Source organism: Sinohyriopsis cumingii, chromosome 13, assembly GCF_028554795.1.
Source record: "Sinohyriopsis cumingii isolate HCF-2022 chromosome 13, ASM2855479v2, whole genome shotgun sequence".
NCBI lineage: Eukaryota > Metazoa > Mollusca > Bivalvia > Unionida > Unionidae > Sinohyriopsis > Sinohyriopsis cumingii.
In genome coordinates, this window is record NC_142973.1 from 73,536,445 (window position 1) to 73,558,585 (window position 22,141).

Sequence of the window (22,141 nt, forward strand, 5' to 3'; positions counted from 1 at the left end):
GATAACATAGAAAATAATGATTCGAAATTTATAGATGTTCAACAAAATTTAAATCACTGAGAGAAAGAAAGAGAGATACAGCTGGCCGACAAAGTAGTGAGAGTGGTGGATAGAGGCGATCATACAAACACACATCAGACAAACCAATTACACTATTTGTGCTTACAGCAATAAAATTTCATTTCAGCTGAATGACAGACAGACTGATGCACGGACAAGACATATTCACGATGGACAGGAAGGAGATAATGATAATGATAAAGATACAAAGAGAGTGGGGAATAAAAAATATTAAGCGAGATTTACAGAACGAGGTAGACTCTGTGCCATCCAAGGAAATTGGGCCCTCCATGAGCTGCTTCGGCTGTATTCATATGGTGAAGAGAAGCTAATGCATCGAACTTGTTAGGCGGTACGCTCTGCAATTGGATGCAAAATACTTTGAATGTCAGTTTTGATAATAGCTCTAAGAAGGTTCAATTTCATTGCATAAATACACGCTGAATATTAACTTCAATTACAGTTTCAGATACAATAAATTTTCTCTGCATGAAAAGGTCAGCATGTTCGCGGGTTTCAATGAGACGTACAAATCTAAAACAAAAAAAGTACGTTGTAACAAATACGACTACCCAATATAGTGCACATATTTTGTTTTCAATAGACACTATTATACTTAAACAAATTTTGTACACTTACAATTACGACGCTGAATCATAACAATACATGTACTAATTTGCTTAAATAAAAATATCTGAATATTTTGTCTCTATGTAAGTCAAATGTAAAATTGAAATGCTACAGCTGCATACAAATGGAAGGGTCTGCACGACATAAACTAGCAAAGATGAAACTCAGCGTGTGGAGTCGTAAGATAAAGAAGCACACAAAAATGAATGTGTACGAATTTGAGAGAAAACATTAAATTACCATAAGAGTGTTAAGCTTCGTCACGTTTTGGGGAATACAAAATATAAATAAACCTAGAAAATTAGCTTCAATTGTAATTTCAATTAATTATGTGTTGAAAAATAGATAGCTATTAAAATGCCTGGAATAAAGGTTTTCATGAGGGATGGTGCAATAAATAACTTCCCATACTAAACATATAAATCGTCCCTCCTCCTTTTTATACATTATACATCTATGGAATTTCGCACAAGCGCCAAGTATAAAAAATGACCAACTACTTATGCAGCTTTAGCCTCCTAAAGAGAAAATGACTGATTAGATCTATGATGGATTGTCTAATTTAAATAAAAAAATGTAAATGTGATCAATTAAGTGTTGAAGTTTTGGCGTTTTAGTTGTCTATTCGATGCATCATAACGAGGATGTTACATATCAACACAAGAAAACGCCGTTCCTAGAAATGTTGATTTTCTCTGTCAGCTCATACAAACTGACTATAAAATGTGCCCATTCCTATATTTTATTTCTTAAAAACAAAACGCTTTTCATGACTATCTTCGAACAGACAGTGACGGATCACAAATATTCTTTAAATGGTGTTTGTACTTGAATCATGGAAATGAATGGGAGGTTCTCTGAATGATAATAAATAAATATTCGTATCTATTCTTTTTTTTTAAAAATATACGATACTGGAGAAGATACACACACACATACATACATACATACATACATACATACATACATACATACATAAGTTGGACAGAACAATCGCGTATATTTGAGAAGCAGTCAAAATTACTTTAGCGTGACATAAGTCAATATTTTCGTGATGCCATCATTTAATTTGTGTATTCTTTCATTTATTTATTAGTTCATAAATGTATTAATTCATATTCATTTATTCATTCGTATATTTATATATGTAATCATTGATCATTGAAGCAAATAATAAATATAAATTAATTAACTTAAAAGTGCCATACCGTATCCATTTTTAAAAGTCTCATTGCGTGATGAAAGTTGTTCCTTTCTATATCTGTCAACATCCGGTACTCTTTTCGAACCCGCAGTTCACCTTCGGGCGGTAGATAAAATAGCGAGTTCAGCCACCTAAGAAAACTGGGGTCTAGGGACCGATTGGAGGTAACTTGGGCCTGCAGGTCAGAGTAGGGGATGACAGCAAACAGAAGGATCAGGAAAACGGCGATCGATGGCATTTTCTGAAGAAAAAAATGCATGAGATGAAATTTAACATTTTCCAAGCTAGACAAATCAATAAGAAACATTTTTAGGTTTTGCTTTGTTGCCAAATAAATTGTATGTCTCCTCTTAGACCGGCGTTGGATCATTATTAAGCTAGAGAACATTGGTGCCCCAGTAAATTTGTGGTCGAACCTTAATTATTTTCCTTTTCGCCATTAGGCATGGTTCAATACGACCTTTTCCGACACACCTTTGCCTTTTACCACATAAGTCTCCGAATTATGTCGCACAATTTCCGCGGAAACTGATGGTAAATCGAATAGGAGTTGATCAACTTTTACAGTCTAACAAACAATGCAGTTATGAACAGAGAATGTAGTCATATGTAAATGAGTGGTTCACTGTTGCTAGTGTCCAAGACTGAAATGGGACGCTCATCTGCAGGTGTATTGTCCAAATAGGAACCAGCATAAAATAGACTTTAGTCAGAGGTAACATTTAGCAGCTAGTGTTCAATATTAGTGTCCGATATACTATTGTATTAGAAGTACAATTGTGTATTTGGGTCTGGGACAAGGCTACTGGAATTCCCTTACAATTTACATGGTACCTGTCATGTCCAGGTTATATGTTATAATTTTAGTAACATACTTTCTAATAATAACTAATATTTTATTTTGTAACATTAAGAACCTTTAAGAAGGTTGTTTTTCATTAGGTTATGTTTTGTTTAGCAAATGTTAATTGTGAGCTGAGGCCAAGTAGAGGACTACATAATCTTGTCACTGGAAAGATTATTCACCCGTGCTGAATATCTAACATAATCAATTTGTATTATTCTTGTGTCCTAAACTTCATTTGGGCTGGAAATTTGTCCTTCAAATTGTTCAATTCAAATGAATTTTCTCTGGAAATACATAGTTCTCATTGAGAAAAAACATTTTTGGACAGAGACATTCGCTGCTATTTATAGTGAATTCAAACCAAGCAGAGACAGAACCACCTATCGAACTTCAAGCCAAGGTTCAGATATTTTAATCCTATCTACACCTTGGCGTATCGAGCAGATATTTCTATGATTCGGCTCTGCGAATTTCGCTGGATGCGGCAGTAAGCCAACGCATCCAATTAAAATTAAGTTGTTCAAATTTGAACACTGTTCCTACATGATCGAGGCAAGGGGAGTACACAGCTTGAGTGGACTCATAAATAAGGAATTGTGGACTGCCGGTTCACCTTTGTGCAAATACATTTCACTCAAACATGCAATGGCTTCTCTCTTGCACTTAGTCATATTTTCGATGTTAAGCTTACAAAGTATCCTTCTGAAGTCAATTGCCTCCACTATTTCCAGCCGATGTACAATGCACCGCTGTTATACGCTATTGATTAATTAACATTTTATACTAAGGGAGGCAACGCACGAAATCCAGTAGATGTCGCTATGACATAGCACAAAAATATCTATTCGATCCAACAAGTTAATACGAATAACCTATCGGAAACCTGGCTAGGGAAGATGCCTAGCCAATGGTGCAGCAATACATGTAAATTACAATTTTTAAAAAATGGGTGAAAATGTTGAAACTTGTACAGTTTTAATTTGTAAAAAGTATATTGTGGCAATCCTGAAGATGTCGAAAGAGGTCACGTTCAGTCTGGCAGTGATTATGTAACGCTCTCACGTAGTGAACGATAGCAGTTGTTAAGCAAATCATTGCAAGTTGCAATTAATTGCTGTTTGAATGGCACGTTAGTCAAGTCACTGATCCATCATTTAGCACATCTGAACTGCATACACCAAGTCCGATACCAAAACGGTGAAGTGCATAAAGATCAGGAATGTTATATGATTGTTGTGGTCATGTACATTTAGTTTTGATAACTGGCATCATCCAGGCTAGTACTAAAGTTGCACAGATAGCATTTGATAACCATGCAATATTTGTAATATGTCTACTGTTCGCATGTAAATGCTTATGATAATAAACTATTGAATTGAATTGATTATAACATTTGTATTAGAATCCAGAATGATTTAGCAACAGGGTGTCTAACATATGAATAAACGACTTTCACGTAAAGGTATGCTGTCCAACCCGCGGCCCGCAGGCTGATTTTAAATGGCCCGCCAGAGCTCGAGCAGCTATATAGTCGTTGCTTTTCAGTTTTCTGCTGCGGCATTCGGCTTCCAGAAAAACATTTTTCAGTGGCACATGGTGTCAAAAAGGTTGGACAGCACTGACGTAAAGAATGTGTTTTTAGTGTGCTCTGACTGTGTAACTAGCTTAGATCCTGATACACGTCGGTCAATCAGATTTTAGTCCTGTGACGTAACTTTAAATTTTTTGGCCGCCGGCAAAAAATCGGAAACGTCTCCCCAGTCTATGTTATTGAGATTTTGGGTCCCCTTCTGCATTATTCTGCTACTATTTTGACTCATGAAAAAGAAACAGCATCACAGACCTAAACGATTCCACAGAAAACGTCATAAACAACGGTGCTGACTGTATAAGCCGTTAATGTTGAGGTCGACGTCGCTTGAACGTCATTTCTATTCTTTAGTGATGACTGTAGGCAAAAATGTGGAGATATTTTCTAAGACAGCGCAAGGTCACCGAGCTGAAGCACTTAAATGTTCGATTATATGCGTCATGTTCAGCAACCTCTTTCGAAAGCATGCTCAAATCAAGAAAAATCCATTCTGCAAGTTTGTAGCAGACTGCAGCTTGTAGTTTCATTGGAGTTATCCAAGCTGCAAGGGGATCTAACTCACGGTGAGAACATAAAACCTTAGGCGCCGTCTCCCCTCAAAAATAACAAATATAGCATTATAAAATCTGGATGTTGGTGCAGGCAGCTACAACAAAAATGGAAACAAGAATGGCGTAAAGAGTTGAGATGTTCACCAATGAAATTCAAGGTAATTTGGACTCCATTATCATTGATTCGTGTCACTCTGGCCAGATACTCCTGTTGCCATCATGTCAGAAAGTGAAATTAAATTAAATATAGAACCACTAATAATTCAAAGTCACGACAGAAAGATAAACGGTGATAAAGAGTTTGATAAAGACAGCAAGGATGGAGGAGACAAAGAGAAGAAAAAACTAGACATATGTATAATTGGGCCTGATATATTTGTCTCTGAATGTTTTGTTGTCACTTTTAAGGATTACAAACCCTTGTGCATAGCTTAGATACATGTAATTACAATTTCCAAACATAAAGAATCTATTAACCTATATTACAATGTGATATCTTAACCAGAACCTCTCTGTACTAGTACTTTATTGACTAAGAGTTTAGTAAAACGATGGCAAAGCATCAGTATTTCTTGATAACTAAAATGAGTTCAAAAGAAGTAAAACTGAGTTTAATACTAAATTTGTTCATTGCTTTTATGTACATTTTCGCACCTCAAAATACCGAGAGCAAATCAATAGGTAGTGAATCGAGAGAAGAAAACAGATGAAGGTCAGATATTATTTCTGCCACACTTGTACATTCAAAATAGTAGAATAGTACATACAAATGTTTTCTGTTTAACGTCGATATCTAGGCTACCTTATTTCAAGTTCATTTACCGATATTTCCGTGCAACAGTTTAACCATTTTGGCATCTGCATATTTCGTCACATTATGATATAATAGCGCGATAGCAGAGTCCACACTGGAGTCGATCAAATTCGAACCCCGGTGTTCTATAAAAGTTTCTAGCAAACACCTGACAATGAGAAAGATTAAAACTGTCTAAAGTTTAAAAACGTGCCTGAAAGTTTCACGTATGCGAATGTAATAATGGCACATTAAAATAAATTCTACCTCACAATGTTATAGAAAACGTTTTTACTAAGAAATTTATCGTCTATAAGAGTATAGTGTGCTTAATTTCAAGTGTGCCAGGATACTGATGAACAGCTATAAGAGCCAAAAAGACCGAACTATTTTTAGTAGTAACGTGTACCGGAAGCTTCATTTACTATTCACGTTGTGTTTTTAACCTAAAGGGAAAATGGCTCTGAACTAGTTTTTCCCCAAGCAACAATATCTCTGAGAAAGGTTAAAAATTACTCTAGGAGTAAATGTTCTCCCAGGGGAAGAAAGATTTAGGAGGGAAATGTTGGTTCACTGGCACCAACAAACTTATGAAACATTCAACAATATGCATGTGGTAGACGTTTATCAGAAACTATCAATATACGTTCAAGTAGACCCTTCTTTTATTTTTTGCATGTTTCAGGGAAAATAAAAGAGATCTCAAGATCATAATGGGTGATTTCAAAGCCAAAGTAGGCTCCGACAACGCATAAAAAGAAATGACCATGGGAATGCTCGGGCTTGGAACCATGAATGAAAATGGAGAACGTTTCACCGACTTATGCGACTTCATTGACATTGTCATAAGAGACACTGATTTTCCCATCAAACTCAATCCACAAAGCAACATGGCTTTCTCCATATGGGAAAGGAGAAATTCAGATTAACCGCTTGACCAGTGGCTACAAGTGGAGAGAAGCCTCCTAGATATAAGGGTTAAAAGAAAAGCAGATGAAGCATCTGATCACAACGTTGTAGTGGACGTTAATTGGGCATACGCTGAGAAAACCGACAAATAACACCGCTAAGCCGACACTAGAGTGGAACCGCCAAAGCAAGAGAAAGAATGGAGACCAAGGAAGACATGGCGTAAATCTGTCTAAGAAGACATCGTGAATGCCAGAACAACATGAACCGAACTGAAGAGAACATCCCAAAACCGGGTCCTCTGACGAGGTGTAGTCGAGGCCCAATGATTCCAAGGGGGCTGCTGGACCTATGAAGATACGTCGGATGTCTTAAAGGATGAATAATGTTAAAGTTAGTTTGTAACAAAGCTAATTCATGCGTATTTAACCGTATCTCATGTACTACACGGCTCAGTCACTATGGCTTTGGCTGTGTTTGATGGTGATTGGTAGAACTCTGAGGGCTTTTCTTGTAGCTCGGAAGCTGTAGCTCGGAGGAATGTGTTGGTGTACTCGCAGTAAGGGATCAAAGCTTCTGGAACAGCGGGTCTGCAGGAAATAAAGAGACTCTCAAGGGATCCTTTGGCAGACTGGGCATTGGCATGCCTAGTGGCTCCTGAACCGTTAGATGAGGGACTTGGAATCGGAAATACATTGTGATCGCCAATTGGACGTCATAATCCATTTGTGATCAGTATTATTCAATATCACTATTTTGGTGAAATCAAATAATTCAATATCGTTATACGTACATCTAACTTGCTGATGAACATTTCTCACCACATTGTGCATATATTTGTATAAATTCTATGCACTGACCTCCATAAAAGACTGATCTATATATATCAATTATATTTGTTTACACGTTCCATGCATTGTTTATTGTTTTGATTACAAGTTGAAGTTCCGTGTTCTGATTACTTCCATTCTGGAACGATATCATTTCCCTCTATGAGTTTTTGACTCGGTGAGCATCATTTTGTTAATTCCATTTTGGACTTTATGTGCACGAGTTTGGTGTCAGATTCATTCGTCGTTCAATTACATTGTAAATAAACATCTAATTCACGAACAAAATTGCAGCATCGTCGCTAAATCTAATCCTCTTCAGGCTTGATCTTATTTTACTATTTTTATCAAAGTACCTTTCCCTGACATCTGTGATGATATATGTAGTACCTATAGTTTTATTTTGATTGATCAAAAACATCACTGTCGAGTCTGTCAAACGGGTCATATTTTTATCATAATTTGTCATTCAAACCTCTCAGCATTTTTATGCCAGTATTTTTACTTTTCCTTTTTGTTGTCGGGGAAAGGTTGTTGCCTATTAGAAATTTCTTTGAAGAGATGGGATTTGTCTTCAAATTAGATCAACACACATATGATGTGCCTGTCATTTTGGTCTTTGTCAGTGCTCATGACAAAATTAAAAAAGAAAGAAAGAATGTAGCCTCACCCTAACTGTTTTATGACACTCTGTGCATATTTTATCAAATGAGCTCGGACCTGGATTGGATTGTGTGCTTTGTATTGACAAGAACTCGTATATTTTTATTTAAAAAACGACAAAACAATCTCGTAATATATTTGATCTAAGAAAAAAAGCTAGTCCTAAACATTTCACATATGAAGGGCTAACAACACCTGCAAATACACCATAAACTTTATCATCCACAAAGATCTATGGCAATAATCACTTGCAGTTTCCAATTTTCAAAATAGGTGATCAAACCAACTCTAGGGTGTAATGTCTCGGGCGGGGAGTACAGGACTCGCGGTATTAATTCAGTTCCCATGGTAGACCTATGCAAACACCATGATATTAACAATTCAATAACTTGCTCATGCTCATGATCAAACCTATATTTATCAGTATAGATGAAACCTGGATGCCAGCTTCTGTGTAGAGGAACGGATATGAGCCGCGGCATTTTCTGGACCTGCATGTGTTTGAAACATCTGCTTTCAATTCCGCACCAAAGAGTCAGGTGCAAATTTTAGCAATGAGTGTTCCAAACTCAAGATTGTTAAAAGACTGAAATTCCATCAATAAAACAATGTCTCTGGGGTTTTTTTTCACTTACAACTAGGATAAGCTCTCAAAAGATTCTTTTTCATAAAAAGAATAACTTACATTATTAACCAATCCTGATCAGCCAAACCCATGTATACTCTATTTTATGTTCACCCATTTCCAGGCTGGTTCCCATTTTTCCATATAATTAGTACCGTGTGTCCTATAGGGCTGTTTTGAAAAAGAATTTAGGTTCGAGGACGGAAAGAAAGGATATCTGACAAAAGAAATCTTAAAAAGTACATTCCTTACAAAAGAAAAGAGGAATGTCCTCCAAAACGATTTTAAAATTCATTTGCAAGTAATTCTGTTTGCTTTATTTGCGTGTTGGTGCTGTTCAGATACTCATCATACAGAATGGGAAGGGGAGTGTCGGAGATAGAGACAAACAAACATAAATCCTTTGAAAGTTCGACGATGGTGGTGTGTCCCTTTAAAGGACTGCCTGTTTGGCATAGCTAGAGGTCGAGAGATTTCCTCGCAGATAAACTTAATAGGGCTCAAGCTGCAGAGGTCCGAGGAGGAATCTTAAACATACTTTATAAAACACAAAACTATACTTGAGCGACCATGACTATCATAGTTTGAAATATATGTAATATCATATCTATTCTAGGTCGAAAAAAGTTTTTCAATAAATTATTTTTAGTACAAAGTAGGGTACGTGTTGATTTTTTGTTGTTCCTATTGTTATTCTGCTGTAAATTAGGAAATTTGATTTGCCTTTTATTATAGTCAAGTACAATATTTCATCAAATCACAATGACGAGTACGTTTATTAAGTGTGGTTAACCACAGACTAGATCTGTCCTGGTGCTTCTAAATATCACCCAAGGCATCAACTGACTTTATACTTAAGCACATTATTGGCTATATCATGAATGGGAGTTAAGGGTCTTTCCCAAGGACACCCGATACAGCCAAACCTGGCATTCTCCTTTGGTATCGAACTTGCGATCATCGAACTACGATTCCAAGGCTACCGACGGAGCTACCGCGGCCTCTTCAGGAAGAAAGAGCGATGACCTTATCTGTCTTACTCCAGCCATTAAAATCAATTAATTAATGCCTTGTGGTACAGCAATGACAATCATCAACCGTAGCTTAAATTTAACAATATATAATGATAGGCCGTTATTAAGATGAATATATGAAGTTCGTTGAACCACTAAAGCATATAGTAATCGACATGAAGTAGAGGCCATATCAAGCATAAAAATTAAAGGTCATTTGACATACTAATAGAGAGAAAACAGAAGACAGTGATCTAGTAGCATCAGACTGTGCATCAGAGACAACAGAGACAATGACGCAGTAATTTTCACATTGTGCATTAGAGACGACATAGATGATGATCTAGTAGTATCACATTGTGCATGAGAGAGAACAGAGACAATTATCTAGTAGTATTACACTGTGCATTAGAGAGAACAGAGACAATGATCTAGTAGTATTACACTGTGCATCATAGACAACAGAGACAATGATCTAGTAGTATTACACTGTGCATTAGAGAAAACAGAGACAATGATCTAGTAGTATTACACTGTGCATGAGAGAGAACAGAGACAATTATCTAGTAGTATTACACTGTGCATTAGAGAGAACAGAGACAATGATCTAGTAGTATTACACTGTGCATCATAGACAACAGAGACAATGATCTAGTAGTAGTACACTGTGCATTAGAGAAAACAGAGACAATGATCTAGTACTATTACACTGTGCATGAGAGAGAACAGAGACAATTATCTAGTAGTATCACACTGTGCATGAGAGAGAACAGAGACAATGATCTAGTAGTATTACACTGTGCATTAGAGAAAACAGAGACAATGATCTAGTAGTATTACACTGTGCATTAGAGAAAACAGAGACAATGATCTAGTAGTATTACACTGTGCATTAGAGAGAACAGAGACAATTATCTAGTAGTATTACACTGTGCATGAGAGAGAACAGAGACAATTATCTAGTAGTATCACACTGTGCATGAGAGAGAACAGAGACAATGATCTAGTAGTATTACACTGTGCATCATAGACAACAGAGACAATGATCTAGTAGTATTACACTGTGCATTAGAGAAAACAGAGACAATGATCTAGTAGTATTACACTGTGCATTAGAGACAACAGAAGACAATGATCTAGTAGTATTACACTGTGCATGAGAGAGAACAGAGACAATTATCTAGTAGTATTACACTGTGCATGAGAGAGAACAGAGACAATGATCTAGTAGTATTACACTGTGCATCATAGACAACAGAGACAATGATCTAGTAGTATTACACTGTGCATTAGAGAAAACAGAGACAATGATCTAGTAGTATTACACTGTGCATGAGAGAGAACAGAGACAATTATCTAGTAGTATTACACTGTGCATTAGAGAGAACAGAGACAATGATCTAGTAGTATTACACTGTGCATCATAGACAACAGAGACAATGATCTAGTAGTAGTACACTGTGCATTAGAGAAAACAGAGACAATGATCTAGTAGTATTACACTGTGCATGAGAGAGAACAGAGACAATTATCTAGTAGTATCACACTGTGCATGAGAGAGAACAGAGACAATGATCTAGTAGTATTACACTGTGCATTAGAGAAAACAGAGACAATGATCTAGTAGTATTACACTGTGCATTAGAGAAAACAGAGACAATGATCTAGTAGTATTACACTGTGCATTAGAGAGAACAGAGACAATTATCTAGTAGTATTACACTGTGCATGAGAGAGAACAGAGACAATTATCTAGTAGTATCACACTGTGCATGAGAGAGAACAGAGACAATGATCTAGTAGTATTACACTGTGCATCATAGACAACAGAGACAATGATCTAGTAGTATTACACTGTGCATTAGAGAAAACAGAGACAATGATCTAGTAGTATTACACTGTGCATTAGAGACAACAGAAGACAATGATCTAGTAGTATTACACTGTGCATGAGAGAGAACAGAGACAATTATCTAGTAGTATCACACTGTGCATGAGAGAGAACAGAGACAATGATCTAGTAGTATTACACTGTGCATCATAGACAACAGAGACAATGATCTAGTAGTATTACACTGTGCATTAGAGAAAACAGAGACAATGATCTAGTAGTATTACACTGTGCATTAGAGAAAACAGAGACAATGATCTAGTAGTATTACACTGTGCATTAGAGACAACAGAAGACAATGATCTAGTAGTACCACAATGTGCTTCAGAGAGAACTGTGACGATGATAATGTCATCAGGAAAATTGTGAGAAAGTGGTATTGCATACTATTACCATGCAAATCTTGACAAATAAAGTATTTATTTATTTGACACATGATAAAGTGCTATTTTCGAAGCATATGTTACAATAAATCCATCGTGTGATTCATGGATGACGTTCGTTTCCAACTCTACCATTTAGAAATGATTGATCATATGGCGAAGGAAAATAAATTAAGCAAAAATCGAAAAACAAAATTCTTTTTCTTCTTGAAAAGCCGGGGACAAAAAAACAAGTTCATTATTTAGAGTAAATAGGTCTGCCATGTGTAAGATTCTTCATCAATCAGTTCAGCACTGAGCCTAATTAATTCTTCAGCAATCTTTAACATGGTAAAAAATGAACATTTGTTTAGAACTATTTAGGGTCATTTGCACTTTAATTTATAAACTGCATGCCCATTTTACATATATATTTAAAATGCGTTTTTCTAGAATCCTTGCTGCTGATGTGCATTTATTGAACTCGAACTTTTGAGGTAGAACGTACAACAAATATAGACGGTATTTTAGATGTATATTTCATAGGTATACATAACTTTCAAATTTCTACAAGTAACCCTTCTTATGTGAAAAAGAAATGTTGTTGACCTGACCTTTCAAACTTTTTAATCTATTTTTAATTCTTGGTAAACGTTTCAGCATATTTACAGAAAGATGGGCTGGTAAGAAAGGAAAGATGGGGTTAAGTAATGAGTGGAATTTGCTGATGATGCATAATTTCTCGAAGCTTGTATTAACACATACTCTCTCTCTCTCTCTCTCTCTCTCTCTCTCTCTCTCTCTCTCTCTCTCTCTCTCTCTCTCTCCCATGCCATAGCCTACAAATTTGACAGCAGCTTATAACCTTTGATATTGTTACATAGCGCGTTCCATTATACTGCTGTAAGAGTAAAAGTAGAAACATTTCGAGACAAGATTATGTTCAATTCATGTGCAAAGGTGCCTGACCTCTCGATTAAGCAGTAATATGATGTGTACACCGACGACAATTATAGATGATTCACCCTCGTTTCTTTGTTCATTCAGATTGTTCAAGATAACAAAGGTGGTGGTAATAATGTTATGCGCAAGCACGAACATTACATCTGTACAGAGATAATGTTTTAAACGCAAACTGCAGTCAGTGAGCTCTATCATGGATCTATTTTTCTAAATTTGGCATCGGTGCTATGGACACGAAAAACAAGACAAAGTGTAGACAACATCTTGTTCAAAGACAAACCTACTTTTCAAATACATTTGAAGTTGTACATAATCTGAACTCAGATAGCTGTTGCTATTTCTAGAGATAAATTTGCTCTGGGAATGCGGCACCTTAACAAACATTGTAATTAGCCCCAGTACCATCGTAAAGATCAGACAATACTGGCGAAAATCCGGCTCGTCAACCGGGAAGTGCGGGATGAGCGCCATATGTAAAGCTCGCTATGAGTGCTTTTTCGTCCAGCACAAAATGTGCGACGGCCTTATTAAGCCAAAGGAAGCCTAATTGTTTTGTAATTTATCATTCGGTTTTTATAAATGATGGACTTAGGACTAATCTAGTCTGGTCTTTTCAAGACAGTCATCACTTTATTTTGTAGATACTAGATGGCGCCAGTGAATCAAAGAATTTCAAGACTGGGTCTGTATTTGAGTTTGTTTGTTGCTGTTATTGATTAATTTTGGAGGGGTAGGGATTTTACAAGATTAATATGTGGTTTAGTTTGACGCGGTAAAACTCCACAACGAAAGAACTCGTTCGTCCACCTACACATCCTCATGTAGTTGGTGAAACATGTTTGAAAATATTTCTATTTAAAAATAGACACGGCAATAACTTATTACATCTAAATATTAGACTCGGCTTTAAAGGTACTAATATAATCTACGTTGATCTTGCACCGAGACAAGGAAATCCCAGTCAAGGGTTTACGTTATTTGTCTCCACTTGAGGGGGTGGGGGGAAAGACATATAATGTAACCCCGTGACTGGATTTCCTTGTCTCGGTACAAACTCCAACGTAGATTCTTTTTCTCACCCAATAACTACCTTTAAAGTAATAATGAACTGCTCACTTGTTCAATATAGTTCACGCGCAAATGTTTACATGCGGTGCATTAATACAAATATGTTAATAAGGACTGTGGCGTGACCATGTCATCCAAAGTACACAGTTTTTATGCGTGAGCCAAAAAAATATCAACATAAAACGTTGCATAGTATTGAGGTATTATTACATTTTATATATGGATGTTATATGAAATTAACAACAAAGAGTTAATATTTATTATAAGAAAATGTTTCATTTTCATCAGTTCCAATTTAGAAAATTAATTTTAAATAATGAAACGATACTGGGCCCACGCCTCTGTTGTAGTGTATAGGCTATTATTATAACGAAAAGTTACATTTAGCATGTGTCCGTGCTTGGGTTATTCACGGGTAATTATTGATTTGTGTCACTATCGTATATAACTTTCGCTTTCTTTGGATAAGGTGAAACTGTGACATATTTGTGGTGTCCTTAATAGTGATTGTAAAATTACCCCCGTGTATAAAAGACCCTATAAATACGGAACCTAGCGGATAATAATGTGCTAAATTTTCAAGTTCACGGATTCTTTGAGAAAACAAATTCTATCTTGGATATATGGCAAGTGATACAGTGAAATTTGCTTGTGGATTAATGTGTTGATGGATAAATGATTCCTTCTGGCTGGTAAGTGCATTATTTATAATTAAATAGTGTAGGCATATTTTTGATTCAAATGGGGTACAATGGAGACGCTTAACAAAATTAGAATATAGCATGTTTGACATAACACATTTCTGGATGTTACTAAGTTTTCCGTAGTTGTTAAGAGAGTTGGGAGGCTATGCATTGTATAGGTTTATAGTCTATGTGCAGGGATCAGTGATTTCATAGTTCATTTCACACAGCATCGAGAATTTTATCCTATATGTAGCACAGTCAATTTTCAGGTCAGCGTCATTAAATGCAGCTAACAGTATATAATTTGTTTCAAAAACGAAGTAATTAAAACTAGTTATGTAGCTTTACTACATTTAATGACGCTGACCTGAAAATGTACTGAGCTAGGCCTGCATATAGGATAAAATTGACTTTGCTGTGTGGAACGAACTAGCATAACACCAAAAAGTTCGACATCGTATACGTGTGTCTTTGTCTCTCTCGAAATGCTTTTGTATGGTGTGTTCTCATAGATGGATTGACCTTAAGTTACTATGTTTTTGTTATATATTTTGTTGTTATTGTTTGATTTTAGAACAACTACGTCAGGCACAGCAGAAGACAACAAGGTCTAATATGACTAGACTGAGATAAGAAAAGTGAGTTATGCAAAACAGCTAGATTTCTGTCACATGGGTGAGAATAATGAGGGCTGTGCTACAAATGAAAATCAGTTAATTATAAAACAATATTAAAAATAGACAAATCAGATCAGAATTCAAAACTTAATTACCCCTAACTTGCAAGGAGATCATTAAGATGTACAACTTTGGAAAATTCCGCTTATGTTACAAGAGGAATGCTTCCGATGGCATTATTTTCAAGTGATGCACAGAATTCTTGATCTTGTTTTAGACTGTCAAAGTACCCATAACCATGCGCACAAACACATTGCGCCAAAATCAGTGACATCGATGTCGTTTTTGTAACTATTAAAAATTGGGGTTGACATGAGTAAAACTCAATTAATCTATTTTGCAAAACATATTCAGCTGTTGACATAATATCTGACAGTGTTGCCTTATAACAATATACATGGGTACGTTCAACAGTAGGCCACTTGTCACTTAGTAAAATCATGGTTTAAATTGTCGGCAGGCTTTGTGTTTTTTATAATCAAAAATCTATTTAAAAAGAAATAAACTTCAAGCAAGCACGAGAATACCTGCAGAAAAAGTGTTGTTTTTTCAGCCTCTTTTTTTAATAGTCATACCTTTCCCGACATGGCGATATTAGCGAGTACATCCCGGACAATGTCAGCCACAAACTTGTCCTACAGTAAGTTAGATGTTATACGAATAACCTTGAGGCATGCAACATCTAAATTAAGCACATAGTTTACAATCAGTGTCGTTGCTATTTTTTACTAAGTCTTTTTATATAATTATCAAATAAAAAAAAGCACAATTGTCATCTAGCTTTCATATCCCACTATGAATGACATTTATTCCGTTAGACGTTTAAACCTTGATACACGTGCGTACTTTTAAAGCTATTACATGAAAGAGTGTTACTGAAGTCATGCATTACACAATTATCTTTGAACAATAATGATACGTATGGACAGACATAAAGGTTGATGACCAAACTGGAAAGTCATTTTAGACCAGAGTACAAAATGGTCTAACAAGAGCATGTCTTTCAGACAATCTAAACATTACAAGCGAAATGATATTACTATGCAACAATGTCGAGACAATTGGGACATATGTTTAAGGAAAAATATTAATAATTACAATAAAATGAGGTTTCACGTAGTTGGCAAAATCGATCGAAGATTGCTAAATTTACAAATGTACTTCTAGTATTCAAGATATACTTATATTCACATCGTATATTAAAAAGTTACATTTTATATTTATTCTGAGCACGGTGACGTATTAATTTGTTTTGTATTTAGAAAAAAGAATAATTTATATAATTCCAAATAGTTCAATAAAAGTGATCATAATAAATATGTAACCTTCATATATAATTTCTGCAGAAATAAAACAAAGATAATTAATTCTGGATTATGTTTGGCAGATACATAGACGCAGCAGACGACACGATCAATCAAGTTTAAGATATACCCATAAATAAAGTTTAGCCATGTTTATGCTGTGTGTCAGTCAATTGCCTTATTTACACTGAAAACGATAATACATAAAAAATCAAGATAGACTTATTTTTAAACATCTTCTTGCCTCTCCCTCGTAATCACATTCAATAAGTGCTTTAGTATTGTTTAGAGAATGCGTAACTTTAATTATCCGGAAGTAAATGTGTATAAAACACAATGCATACATGTCTATTTTATTGGTTGTTTATTATATTAGATATATCAAAACTGTTCCGATCCATCACACTTATGTAAATAACTGTCCCTAGAGCGACTCTTTGCAACACTGAAAGAAAGAGAGATGACAACTTATAATTGGGAATATGGCCACAAGAAATCAGCAGAAAAAGGAGGTATACAAAATGACTGTTCATTGAAAATAAATTTTGAACTCGAAACGTATTAAGACATTCTTGAGAAATAAACGTTTACTGAATAAAGATAAACCATGTGACAATTACAATTAAAATAATCATTTTCATGTAGCTAGTAACATAAGAAAGGCCTTTACCTAAACTGTAAAACAATTTTTTTTAAAAGATACTAACTCCAACAATCTTTAAGACCACTATGGTTTGCCATTATTTTGCATCCTCTTGTTCAAGTAGCAGAAAGGTGAGAAACTTGGTTTTGTTACTCACATGCTACATAACCAAGAGATTATATATATGTGTATGTATGTATGTATGTATGTATGTATGTATGTATGTATAGTTACAGATAAACTGATTCAACTGTATGTTAGTATCCAACTTACTCATTTGAGATGTATATCTTATTTGGGGATGAAAATGGTTGAGGCCGGCGTAAACTGGTGTAGGATACAATGTCGAATATCACGTGATTGTCTGCTAAATCTGGCATATATTAACCGCATCCATGTATGGTCTCTGACATTTATTAATATTGATAGCCATTGTGATCACGCAAGTGGAGAACGGAATTTACGTCATCGATAACAACAAAACAGAGACAAATGACACCAGCTGGTTTACGTTGATTGTAAATCTTGTCACAGTTTCAATGACAAGTGCAGTATATACGTGTTCTGCAAACGTCCGATCTTTCAAGCATCCATGTGTGAAACGTCGGCCTTGCCGTGACGCCGGAGGGTGGAAAATGAAGGCGTGAAAAAAGGCTGTAAAATCCTGCGCAAGTGATACCGGTCTGAAATCCATTTCCTGAATGAGACTGGACTGAATGACGGGCCAATTTAACAGGCTCAAGCTGAGAAATATGATGTTTTCTAGAATCAGCTTTTAAACCTTTCCTTAAATTATCAAACTTCTAGTTTAATATACACATTGACAAGCATTTAGCAACATTATCAAGTAATATCACTGATTCATTTTAAGGAATAAAATTTAAAATGGCTTCCTCTACAACGCATTTGAGTTTGTTTGTTTATTTGTTTGTTTGCTTGGTTTTGTTTTAGGGGATTTTATTCCGCAGAAATGGCTGAGATGTTCCTGTTGCTATGCTGCTGTCTTTCCTACATTGTTAGACGTCCACCATGATATACCTATCACTGCCGTATTTCCTAGTCTTACATTGTAAGATGTCCACCATGATATACCTATCACTGCCGTCTTTCCAAGTCTTGCATTGTTAGACGTCCACCATGATATACATATCACTGCCGTCTTTCCAAGTCTTACATTGTAAGATGTCCACCATGATATACCTATCACTGCCCTATTTCCAAGTCTTACATTGTTAGACGTCCACCATGATATACCTATCACTGCCGTCTTTCCAAGTCTTGCATTGTTAGACGCCCACCATGATATACATATCACTGCCGTCTTTCCAAATCTTACATTGTAAGATGTCCACCATGATATACCTATCACCGCCGTCTTTCCAAATCTTACATTGTAAGATGTCCACCATGATATACCTATCACTGCCGTCTTTCCAAGTCTTACATTGTTAGACGTCCACCATGATATACCTATCACTGCTGTATTTCCTAGTCTTACATTGTAAGATGTCCACCATGATATACCTATCACTGCCGTATTTCCTAGTCTTACATTGTAAGAAGTCCACCATGATATACCTATCACTGCCGTACTTCCTAGTCTTACATTGTAAGATGTCCACCATGATATACCTATCACTGCCGTATTTTCTAGTCTTACATTGTAAGATGTCCACCATGATATACCTATCACTGCCGTACTTCCTAGTCTTACATTGTTAGATGTCCACCATGATATACCTATCACTGCCGTCTTTCCAAGTCTTACATTGTAAGATGTCCACCATGATATACATATCACTGCCGTATTTCCTAGTCTTACATTGTTAGACGTCCACCATGATATACCTATCACTGCCGTATTTCCTAGTCTTACATTGTTAGACGTCCGCCATGATATACATATCACTGCCGTATTTCCTAGTCTTACATTGTAAGATGTCCACCATGATATACCTATCACTGCCGTCTTTCCTAGTCTTACATTGTAAGATGTCCACCTTGATATACCTATCACTGCCGTCTTTCCTAGTCTTACATTGTTGGACGTCCACCATGATATACCTATCACTGCCGTCTTTCCAAGTCTTACATTGTTAGACGTCCACCATGATATGCCTATCACTGCCGTATTTCCTAGTCTTACATTGTTAGACGTCCACCATGATATACCTATCACTGCCGTATTTCCTAGTCTTACATTGTTGGACGTCCACCATGATATGCCTATCACTGCAGTATTTCCTAGTCTTACATTGTAAGATGTCCACCATGATATACCTATCACTGCCGTCTTTCCAAGTCTTACATTGTTAGACGTCCACCATGATATACCTATCACTGCCGTATTTCCTAGTCTTACATTATAAGATGTCCACCATGATATACCTATCACTGCCGTCTTTCCAAGTCTTACATTGTAAGATGTCCACCATGATATACCTATCACTGCCGTATTTCCTAGTCTTACATTGTAAGATGTCCACCATGATATACCTATCACTGCCGTCTTTCCTAGTCTTACATTGTAAGATGTCCACCATGATATACATATCACTGCCGTCTTTCCAAGTCTTACATTGTAAGATGTCCACCATGATATTTATTTTGTTTTGCCTTACTTCCAAATTAAACGGCACCGTGTAGCGCGTTCCCAGTCGAGTGACATGGAACTACAGACCAAAGTATCAGGAATATGTACTTCAAGACAAATAGCAAAAATGTCAGGACATTCAATCACAAGTTTCTGGAATGGTGTCCTTATACATCCACCGGCCCATTCGTCACCTTTTATTTGATCCAAATTCATCAATCAGTCACAGAATAACCGATGCTCAAAGATCGGCTTTCTGTCAAGCTATCAATCTAGTTATAAAACGTGACTATACTTTTGCAACGGCAATATACAGAGTTCATTGTTGTCATTATTATTATTATTATTATTATTATTATTATTATTATTGCTGTTGTTGTTGTTGCTGTTACTATTACTACTAGTATTACTACTACTTTTGCTTATACTGCTGCTGTTACTACCTCTACTACTTCGTTGTCCCGCAAACGTATTTATAATCAACATGGCTATAGGGCAATCGCCAAGGCACCATTTTATTACACCTGCACCAGACAGACGGACAGTGACGTAGTTACATACATGTAAACAAAGACATCTACAGTACGTGTTCTATAGATATTACATGTGCAAGGGAACACATACTTTGCATTATAAATCAGTGGTATAGGTGTTAACTATGCCTAGACCGGCGATTCTTTTTCATGTTTAGATAGTGGTGCTCTGAGTATGTGTGAGCGCGCGCGCGCTTGTGTGTGTGTGTGTGTGTGTGTGTGTGTGTGTGTGTGATTTGGATTTTTAACGTAGCTTTAGCAATTTTTCAGTCATATCGCTATGATGTCTGCAATGTGGCAGTTTATAGTGACATCTGCAGTGTGGCAGTTAATAGTGATGTCTAGCACTGGGGCATCATGGCGCAGACATGTAGCATGATGTCCCATCCAGTCACATTATCCTGACACCAGGCCGACTAGTCCTAACACTTATCTCATAACGCTGAACGCCTAGCGAGGCAGCTGTTAGCATCATATTTGTAAGTCTTTGGTATGACTCGGTCCATGTTCGAACCCACGACCTCCAGCTTCCGAGGCAGACGCTCTAACCACTAGGCCACCGGAGCTATGTAAATCTCGAACCATAGAAACCAACATATTGTACCCAATATAAAACAGAAACGCTTAAGGGACAGAGTCGATGACGCTGTGCATGTAAAACTTCATTACATGGGAGCATTTAGCGCAAAAGGGATTGATATGGCAAGTTGTTGGTAGTTTAAGTAACTATACGAAAATGCAGCAGAACATGTTAGATTGTGTAGAACTACAAAGTTACGATTCGTCGAAGCCTAATGGCGTCTCATACGGCCGGGGTTCTATCGACTTTTCATAGTTTGAAGCGAGCGAATGTGCATGACTCCAAGGAACTGACTCCAATATATTGCAAGAGAACTTCACAGAAGACGTAAGATATGGATCGATCAACTTGAGAAAGCGAGGAAATGAATCTTGAATTACAGGAATGGACAAAACCAGACTCGAACCACGATATTCCGAACCTAAGTCTACAGTTCTTTCTACTGAGTTGCATTAACTAACTTTGACAGAAAGATAACCCTCATTATTTCAATGTTTTAATGATGGTAATCATGCTCCTTTTCATTGACATATCATAACCTTCGAGCAAAAGCTTAAAGCCAATCATTAGCAGTATATGATATCATGGTCATCGAGCAAAAGTTTAAAACCAATCATTAGCAGTATATGACATCATGGTCATCGAGCAAAAGCTTAAAGCCAATCATTAGCAATATATGATATCATGGTCATCGAGCAAAAGCTTAAAGCCAATCATTAGCAGTATATGACATCATGGTCATCGCGCAAAAAGCTTAAAGCCAATCATTAGCAGTACATGACATTATGGTCAGCGAGCAAAAAGCTTAAAGCCAATCATTAGCAGTACATGACATTATGGTCAGCGAGCAAAAGCTTAAAGCCAATCATTAGCAGTATATGACATCATGGTCATCGAGATAAAAGCTTAAAGCCAATCATTAGCAGTATATGATATCATGGTCATCGAGCAAAAGCTTAAAGCCAATCATTAGCAGTATATGACATCATGATCATCACGCAAAACGCTTAAAGCCAATCATTAGCAGTATATGACATCTTGGTCATCGAGCAAAAGCTTAAAGCCAATCATTAGCAGTATATGACATCATGGTCATCGAGCAAAAGCTTAAAGCCAATCATTAGC

At 36.4% G+C, this 22,141-nt stretch overlaps 1 protein-coding gene across 2 annotated transcripts in view; it reads right to left on the minus strand.

The window, feature by feature from the left end:
• LOC149785830 (putative tyrosinase-like protein tyr-1) overlaps window positions 1-22,141 on the minus strand; it is an 80,920-nt gene that overhangs the window by 8,132 nt on the left and 50,647 nt on the right. For both annotated transcript variants that reach the window (XM_089979784.1, XM_089979783.1), the window contains exons 2-3: window positions 1,899-2,135; window positions 307-419 (exon numbers count right to left, since the gene is read on the minus strand). In XM_089979784.1, coding sequence (XP_089835910.1) covers window positions 307-419; window positions 1,899-2,132 — 347 coding nt within the window. In that variant the 5' untranslated portion in view covers window positions 2,133-2,135. The remainder of the gene's footprint in view (window positions 1-306; window positions 420-1,898; window positions 2,136-22,141) is intronic.